This window comes from Galeopterus variegatus, unplaced genomic scaffold (genome assembly GCF_000696425.1).
Source record: "Galeopterus variegatus unplaced genomic scaffold, G_variegatus-3.0.2 Scaffold460, whole genome shotgun sequence".
NCBI classification, from domain to species: Eukaryota; Metazoa; Chordata; class Mammalia; order Dermoptera; family Cynocephalidae; genus Galeopterus; species Galeopterus variegatus.
In genome coordinates, this window is record NW_007726571.1 from 613,455 (window position 1) to 623,211 (window position 9,757).

At 38.5% G+C, this 9,757-nt stretch overlaps 1 protein-coding gene across 1 annotated transcript in view; it reads left to right on the forward strand.

Moving 5' to 3' along the window:
• UBQLN1 (ubiquilin 1) overlaps positions 1 to 2,401 on the forward strand; it is a gene marked incomplete at its 5' end in the record, with an annotated part of 46,100 nt that extends 43,699 nt beyond the window's left edge. The window contains 2 exons of the mRNA XM_008569057.1: positions 236 to 404; positions 1,870 to 2,401. Coding sequence (XP_008567279.1) covers positions 236 to 404; positions 1,870 to 2,022 — 322 coding nt within the window. The remainder of the gene's footprint in view (positions 1 to 235; positions 405 to 1,869) is intronic.
• Positions 2,402 to 9,757: the final 7,356 nt, after the last annotated feature.

The window sequence follows — 9,757 nt, forward strand, 5'->3', positions numbered from 1 at the left end:
GCCGGGCGGGGCGGGGGGTGGGCGCAGCACCGAGGGTTGCGATCCCGTTGCCAGTCCCGGTCCGGTACGGGCGCGACACTGAGGGTTGCGGTCCGTTGCCAGACACGAAAAAAAAAAAAAGAAGATAGCTTAGCTAATATTATGTTAAAATATAACTATTTTTCACTTGTACTGGGGTGGCCTCCATCCAGTTTTGCAGGAGCTTAGGTTTATTACTTGTCTCTGCTTTCTCTAGGTTTACTCCTGGCCTGGGAGCAATAGGAAGCACTGGAGGCTCTTCAGGAACCAACGGGTCTAGCGCTACACCCAGTGAAAACACAAGCCCTACAACAGGAACCGCTGAACCTGGGCACCAGCAGTTTATTCAGCAGATGCTGCAGGCTCTTGCTGGAGTAAATCCTCAGGTAACAGTTCTTTTTCAAGTTTTGCATTCCTTAATGTTAGAAATTTAGAAATTTCCAAAAAGGAGAAAAAAGGAGAAAATGAAAGTGCAGTTCTTTAGTGTTTAGACTAATGAAAAGCACAGTCCTAAGGATATTGAATCTAAAAATAAGCATTACAAAAATTAACTTTGCTATATCAGATACTAAAGGAAATATTGTTGAGTTGTAGGGAAGAAATGCTATAACCCAATGCCTTATTTTTTAGAAGTCGCCTTTAAAAATGCATTCTTTTTTGGAGTGCTTATTTGAAAATCATTGGAAATATGCTTTGTTTTATAAAATTGTCAGGGAGGAATAGAAACTTGACTTTCTCAAGTATCTCCAGGACAGCTGTTTGCTACTTTTTGTATTTTAACTTTAAAAAAAATCCTAACTACTTCATCTAACCGACCACCATACCACCTTCTGTGTGTGGTAACTTTTGTTACATAAATACACCTCACAAATATGGCCAAAAAACATAGACCCCTAATAATGTTCTTGCATCTGCAAACATGTATTGGCCTTATTATGAATGTGCCATTATATAGAGATGATTGCCAGCTCAAACTTATTACAGTAGGTTGCCCCCAACTTCTGCATGGAAAAAAATGTTTCAGGGTCTATTGGATACTTTCTGACTTCAAGCCTAACTAAATACAGTAAGCGAGGCAGAGTTCTATTTTACACATATTTATATTCCCAGTACCTACCATAGTTTCTGGCTTATGGTAGGTACTCAGTAAATATTCATGGAATTAATAAGAAAAAGTGATTTTAGATATTAGGCAGAATTAATTGTTACATAAGTTGAATAGCCTTACAAGCTTCCCCATCATCAGATTGGCCAGGACTGACTGGTCATTTATATGGTTTTGTTTTGCCTCATTTCTGAAGAATGATTTGATGCACCTGAATTGTCATGATTTAGGAGTATAGTTTGTGGGACTGAAACTGGAACTCTTTTTCTAAGAATTGAATGGCCAGTGCAGAAATCGAATACACATTCTAAGCCTTATTGCAACTGTAGAATTTCATTCAAGAGGGACACTGGCATTTATAGTTACTCAGTTGGTCAGTAGCTACACAAAATAAATCATCTAGTTGTAAACTATTTGCAAATATACTTTTAAGTTTTTCTGTATGTTTATGAGCCTCTAAGATAATGGTTGGAATTTATTAAGCTTTCTTTTCTAAAAGCAGAGTTATGTGATCTATTTGACATGATTGCTTAGGTATAGACTAGACTAAAGTAATAAAATAAAGCGCTAGTGGACTTTTAAATATGTTGGATATGTTTCAAGAGAGAGGCAGTGCTTTTAAAGCTCAGTAGACCAGCATATATTATAAAATAGCAATTACGATTTTGTAAAAGTTATTTTGGTGTGACATGGACTGGTGTCCTTTAGAGTTTGATTATTATTTTATTTTATTTTTTCTTTCACAGCTACAGAACCCAGAAGTCAGATTTCAGCAACAACTGGAACAACTTAGTGCAATGGGATTTCTGAACCGGGAAGCCAACTTGCAAGCGCTAATAGCAACAGGAGGTGATATCAATGCAGCTATCGAAAGGTTACTGGGCTCCCAGCCATCATAGCAGCATTTCTGTATCTTCAAAAAATGTAATTTATTTTTGATAACGGCTCTTAAATCTTTAAAATACCCGCTTTATTTCATTTTGACTCTTGGAATTCTGTGCTGTTAAAAACAAACCCAATATGATGCATTTTAAGGTGGTGTTCAGTAAGATGTGTGGGTTTTTCTGTGTTTTTCTTTTTTGGAACAGTGGGAATCAATGCTTTTTCACTTAAGGCTACTGCATGCATAAACACCTCTGCATTTATTGTAATTTTTAAAAACATCACCTTTTATAGTTGGGTGAACAGATTGTTCTGCATCTGTCCGGTTTATTTGCTTTTTAAAACATTAGCCTGTGGTAGTAATTTATGTAGAATAAAGCGTTATAAAGCCAATCATTTGAGCTCTATAATTTGTGGTACAATATTGCTTATTGTGACTTTGGCATGTATTTTTGCAAACAATGCTGTAAGATTTATACTACTGACAATTTTTGCTTTATTTGTATACAATATAGAGTACGCACATTTGGGACTGCATTTCTAGAAACATACTGCCATAAGTTATCTGAGCAAAACACATGTAACCAAAAAGTAAAGCTGAGGAAATACTCCTAAAGCTGAGTATTTCCTAATTGTATAGAATCTTACAGCATCTTTGATAAACATCTATTGTTACGTAAGCCTGTCTTTTTTTGCTCAGTCAGGTGGTGTATATTTGGAAGTAGTGAAGCTAAACTCGGGAAACATAATAACTTCAAATTTGGAACCACTGTTTTAGAGCATACCTTATTTGTAAAATTGTTACATCAGTGATGGTTATTTCTTTAAGGACATTTAATTGTACGGACAATATAATGTAACTTTGTCTCAACATTCACAGGTTGACTGTAATTACCTTAATTTCTGTGCAGACCGAAGGGGCACTGTAGTATACCCAAAAGTGCATTTTGCCTAGGACTTTTCGGCTTTTCCTGTAGGTAGTTTAACAGGCATTACAATTTGTAATTGAAATGTTGCTTTCACTGAAAGTGTCTTGATGTTTCAGTTATTTTTAATTGCCATATAAAAATAGAACTATCTTTTGGGTTTATCGGTTTTCTCATGCACAGGCAATACCTGAATTTAAAATGATTTGTGAGCCACTTGTTTCTGAAGTGTTTTGGTAGTTCTATTAAGGAATAGTTAAATATTGTGCTTTTCAGAGCGTCAGAGAAGGGGAATTGGGGAGGGGGAGGGGCGCCACGGAATCTGTCCTGGATTGGGCCAGCCTAAATAGTACTGGCAGCCAAGGTTCTGTTAGGATTTCTGTGCATCTAGTGTAGTAAGGAAGGATCATTCAGGGGTGAAAAACAAAGAGCCGTTTTAACAATGTGGAGTACATTCGGCTGTTCTACAGCCTTTTTCTTCTCTCCCCAAAGAAGTTTTGTCTGCTTCTCAAACTGTTGGGGTGGTACTTTCTTTTAGGACCAATTAAAACATAACTTCAGGGTCAGTAATATATTTGGCTGACTCTGGTTCAGTATTCTCTTAGGACATTATATTCTCTCATGTACAGTACAGGAAATTAAAATGTTCAAGTAACCTAAAATGAGTGCAGACCAGTAAAATCAAGGGAAATACAAGTTGAATTCCATTACTTCTGTAAGTTGCTTGCTAGTAAAAAAGGTCAAGAGGCTAGGTTGCCTACCTGTCCATGCACTGTTCTGACACTTTCCCCAGGAGGAAAACACATGCAAAGGTCAGGGTGGAGGCATGACTAGAGGAGGTTGGTAAGGATGGTATTCGTGTGTCTTTGCTGTTTCTGCCCTATGCCTCAGTCTGGTTTAAAAACGTTTGTACTGGTGAATAGTGGTATGGTGTGGGATAGTGTCATAACCAATTTGACGATTTATTAATCACAAAATAACAATAAATCTCTAGCTTTTACCCTTGGTTTGTCTTGTCTTTTTTGTAGAAAGAAAAAGATGTCTTCAATTTACTTTCACTAACCATGTCTTTAAAGGCTGAGTTGATTTACCCCAGATTTTATCACACTTTCGATTACTCTTTATTAAATTTTCAAGATTCCCCAGTTAAAATGTCACATACATTGTATTGTGGTATATTTAAAAGGTAGCCCACTGGGAAGGTAGGTGACCTGGGCTTTGCTTGTTTTTTGGTACATGACTAGTTGACTTTGAGTACAGCATCATAATTTCTTTTCTGCCATAACTTTTTTCTATGAATTTGGCAGTAAGGCTTGTAGGGTGCACTGGGCTAGGCGATCTCTTAGGTATGTTTGTGCTGCTGCGGTGGTATCTTTTTTTGTTGTTTCTTTCTAATATGTTTATCTTAGATCTAAATATTAAGGGGTTCAAAATACTTAAAATTCAGACATTTAAAATACTGTATGCTTAAATTGTTATTGTGTTGAGTTACTTAGTACAAGTTGAGTAAAGAATGGAGTGCTGAAAATAATATTTCAGGATTTTATTTCCCTAGTAGAATATTTGTGATATTCTAAACAAAGTGTAGCAATGTTGAACAGTCAGATAAACAACTGGCCTCTATGTGTATTCAGAATCTTCGGTGTCAGGCTTGGTTTAAATGTAATAATGAAAGGGGTCGTTTGTTTGGGGAGACATTATTACTATGTTAATTTAATAGGCAAATCACAACAAAATACAACAGATTAATTGTGTTAGTGACACAAAAAATTAATGTGTTAGTGACAAAAATGAAGCTAGGTTGTGTGTATACACATATATACATGTATAACAGAAAAAGGTTAGTGTGGTTGAGGCAGGGAAGGACTGCGTATTGTACTTCCTCATAGAGATTAACATGTTAAAGTCAACAATAAGTCCTGCATTAAAGAAGTCTGTTTAAAGTTGTTTAATCCAGCTTTTTGCAGTCCTACTAGAACATCTCTTTTGCTTGACTGTTCTCGAAGGTAGTGCTATGTCCAGTGAACACACTCTGGGAAAAGCTACACTTGGCAAATCTCCCCTTCTCTGGTATTGCGCATGGTTAGCTCTGCTCATATAAAGCCTGCCATTCTTTCTGGGCTTAGTTCTGAGATCTTCCTAAACATTGCTAACCCAGCAATTGATTTATCCTGAACTACTTAGCCTTTACCATCAACTAATGCATTCTGTTCTTCCCGTTCACCTTATAGCATTTTGCCATTTTGTTTTTCTTTGATTTTTCTGCTCTGAAATTGTCTTGGCAGTTCCTTGAGGAACAAGTTTTCCTCAGTTTCTCTGTATCTTTTCTCAAAGGCAACCATTGTCTCAGAAAGTCAACATTTATTGAGCATTTATTGAGTACCATATTCTTTTCTAGTTGCTTATAGTATAGCAGTAAATAAAACAAGATTCTATTCACATGGGAGATAGTAGGATATAGGGAGCCAGACAGTAAACAAAACATGTATTGCCTGCCAGGTAATAAGTGTTTTGGTGAAACATTAAGCACGGTAAGGAAGCTAGGTCAGGAAGGGGGTGTTGTTTTATATAGGGTAGACAGAGAAGACCTCAGTGAGGTTACATTTCAACAGTGACTTGAGGACCTCATTGAGGTGACATTTCAACAGTGACTTGAATATCTTTAGTGGGGTGAACAATTTCCCAGGAAGAGGGACAGCTAATGAAAAGGCCCTGAAATGTGAGTGTTCTGAGTGTGCTTGTAGAACATAAGGAGTCTGGAGTGGCTGGACAAGGTGAGCTAGGGAGAAAACCGTAGGGAAGAAGATTGGGGAGATGTGGTGGTGGGGTAGGGGTGGTTCAGGTGCTTGACATGGAGGACTTCTTAACATATGGGTTTTTTTGTCCCACCCCCCGAGTTTATGATTATTAGTTCTAGGGTTGGGGGAGAATTTGCATTTCTTATAAGTTCCTATATGAGAACCACTGGACTAGGGGAAGGTGGGTGGAAGCAGAGAGATTATTAGGAGGTAATAATCTAGGGGAGACATCACAGGGGCTCGGACTGCGTTGGTGGCTGTGGAGGAGGTATAAGTAGTAGTCAGATTTGGAGTATGTTTTGAAGGTAGAGACTTTAATAATAGAGGTATGAGGTTAAGACAAGAGAGGAGTCTGTCAAGCAAGGCAGAGAAACATGGGGAAGAGTGTAAATCAGAAGTTTGGTTTTGACACATTAAGTTGGATGTACTCGATCGAACACGTAGGTGGAGATGTTTATAGGGCAATCAGAGGAGTTGCAGAGGAGATGAAACAGGTCATGACAGGTCATGGGGTGAGAACCAACAGAGGTCCTGAAAGCAAGTAAAGAAACTTAGAGGAGGCAGCTATAATGGACTGTTACGTGCTGCTGCTTCAAGTACTCATCGTGATTGAATGTTAACCTTTGGATTTAGGAAAGGGAAGGATCCTCATGGCTACAACTAGGGGGTTAGAGTGGTGGGGTGAAGTCGTGACTTGGGGACCAAGGCAATACCAGGAGGCACAGTTTTGAAGTAAAGAGAATCAGAAGTGGGGCAGAAGCTGGGGAGGGCGGCGTGGTGGTGGTGTAGAAGTTTGCCTTTTGTTTTCTGTTAAAGTGGGAACAATATTACAGCATGTTTGTATTCTAATAATAATCCGTGTGTGAGGTGGGGGATGACTGGTTAAGATAATTGCTATCCACCAAAAAGTACAGAGAGAGAGAAGTTACTGTTAGCTTTGGATTTCCAGAATGGGTTTTAAAATAAAATAAAACCAGCCCCTTTGTTAACGTGGGCTAGGTTGTGAGGGAGAGGGTTTCTTTGTCTTTCACTTCCCAGAGAGGGGAAGGAATGTCTTCTGGGTCGTGGTTATCTAATGCTTCGTAGCAAACTACCCCACAGATTGGTGGCTTAGAATCCTGAATGAGCAGTTTTGGCAGGGCTTGGTGAATAATACAGGGGAGCGACTTGATGGGGTCTGGAGAATTTCTTTCAAGAGGTCTTTTTCACGTGGCTGTTAAATTGGTACATGCCGTCATCTGGGAATGCAGTTAGGGTCTCAGTTTCTTTCCACAGGGCTGCTTATGCTGCCTTACAGTGTGGCGGATGGGTTTTAAGAGCAAGTGTTTCAAGAAAAATGAAAGTCACCAGTCTTCAAGCCTAGGCCCAAAGCTGGCCCATTGTCCCTTCTCCCGTATTCTAATGGTCTTGCCCAGATTTAAGAGGAGGCGTCATAGGCCCCAGGGCTCAATGGGAAGAATGTCAAAGAGTTTGTGACCTTCTTAATCACACCCACTAATCCCAGAAGAACAGAGATGGATGAGCTCATTTTTCTTTGCTGTTCACTCCTTTCTAAAGGAAGTAGTGACTCAGCTGCTTGTTGAACTAGGAACTGCGCATACTTGACCGTGAGCCCCTTTTCTTTGGGAAACAGTCTGTCTGAAGGAGGCATGCGTTCTCATCTACTCCCTGCCATGTGGAAATAGGTGAGTGAGGTAGGCTGGACCCTTGTGGGGAAGGCCTGAGGTTTTTGTTTTTGTTTTTAATGTGGTAAAATACAAGTAACATAAAATTTACCATGGTAACCATTTTAAAGGGTACAATTCAGTAGCATTAAAGTACATTCACAGTGTTGTACAACCGTCACCATCATTCAGAACTCTCCCGTCACTCCAAAAGGAAGCCGTGTAGCCATTAAGCATTTGCTTCCTTCCTTCTCCTGCCACCCTTCCCGGCAACCACTAATCTGCTTTCTGTCTCTATGGATTTACCTATTCTGGATATTTCGTATGAATGGAATCACACAATATGTGTGGCCTTTTGTGTCTGGCTTATTTCACTTAGTATGTTTACAAGGCCCATCTGTGTGTACCATGTACTTCATTGCTTTTTATGGCTGAATAATATTCCATTGTATGTATACAACATATTTATTCATTCATCTGTTTTTGGACACTTCCACAATTTGCCTATTGTGAATCAGGTCCTAACGAACATTGGTGTATAAGTTTGAGTTTCTGTTTTCAGTTCTTTTGGATATATACCTAGGACGTGGAATTGTTGGGTCTTAGACAGTAATTCTGTTTTTAATTTTTTGAGGAACTACCAAGCTTTCCACAGAGGCTACACTGTTTTTACAATCCCATTAGCACTGTATGGGTTCCAGTTTCCCTACACCCTTGCCAACACTTCCTTCCCTATTTAAAAAGAAATTTTAATTGTAGACATCCTGGTAGGTTTGAAGTGGTATCTCATTGTATATCTTCTTTGGAGAAATGTCTATTCAAGTCTCTTGCCCCATTTTAATTGTCCGTTTGTTGAATTGTAGGATTTCTTTATAAGGTCTGGATTTTAAACCTTTATCAAATATATGATTTGCACATATTTTCTCCCTTTTCTGTAGGTGTTTTTTCACTTTCTTGAAAATGTCCTTTGCACAAAAGTTTTTAATTATATCTAAGTACAATTTTTAAATTTTTTTGTTTTGTTGATTGTGCTTTTGGTGTCATAGCCAGAATTCATTGCCAAATCCAACATTAATGAAGATTTTTCCTTACGTTTTCTTCTAAGAGTTTTATGGTTTTAGCTCATATTTACATAACTGATCCATTTGAGTTATTTTTGTTTATAGTTTGAGGCTCAACTTCTAATTGGTTCTGTGGTTCTGGATTTGCAAAGAGAAGACCAGAATGTTTAATCCATTCCCACCCCTCCCCTTTAAGAAGAAAAAGAACAAGGACAAATAATGCCTCAAAGAGAACTTGATAACTAGATGTGAGAATGTGCTGGTTGTAGACCATGGTCTTGGCAGCCTGAGATCTTTGGTTTTCCCAGAAAAATCTTGAAGTTCTCTATTTCCTCTTCTCATTTCTGTCTCTACCCCACCCCTGTACACTACCAGCCAGTATTACTTTCATCCTCTATCTAGTCTCTTAATGAAGGTGTGATTTGGGTCATATCCACAAACACCAAGCCTACTTTGTACTCATGTACTCTGTGTGCCCTGTGAACACTGATCCCAATCTTAATGTGGCACTGTTGGAACTCCCAGCATCCCACATTAATAGGCAGTGGGTACAAACCAGCCTAACAAAGGCATGTGGATGAAATCCGTACGGAAAGGCTATGTGAATGATATTAAGGATTCCTATTCAAATAAGAAAGACAGGAGACATTGATTAGGCAGTGAGACAGTGGATGGTGATATGTTCTCTGCTGTACCGTACATCCTTGTGGACATTTTCATGTAATTGAAGAATTAGTTGAGGGCTACAGAAAACCTTAATCAGCAAAGAGGTAGTAATTCTTAACCTTTGCTTCACATTAGATCAATTAGAGAGATTAAAAAATAAGGCCATCCCAGACTAAGTGGAATAGTTTATAGCTGGATGAGGCTCAGATATAATTTTTAAAAGCTCTCAAAGTGATTGTAAAATGCTCCCAAGGTTGAGAACCACTTATTTAAAGGGAATAGGAGTTTATTAGTGATTTAAGGCAGTGCTTTTTAGCTTCATTGAGCACACAGATCACCTGGGATCTTGCTAAAATGCATATTGTGATTCAAAAGCTAACTCAAACTGGATCTGAGACATAAGTGTAAGAGCTAAAGCTGTAAAACTCTTAGAAGAAAACCTAGGTGTAAATCTTTGTGACCTTGGATTTGGTAGTGGTTTCTTAGATATGACACCAGAAGCAGAAGCAACCAGTGAAAAAATAGGTAAATTGGATTTCATCAAACTTAAAAACTTTTGTGTTTCACAAGAGATGATCAAGAAAGTGAAAAGAGAGCACACAGTTGGGAGGTAATATTTGTAAAACCATGTATCTGA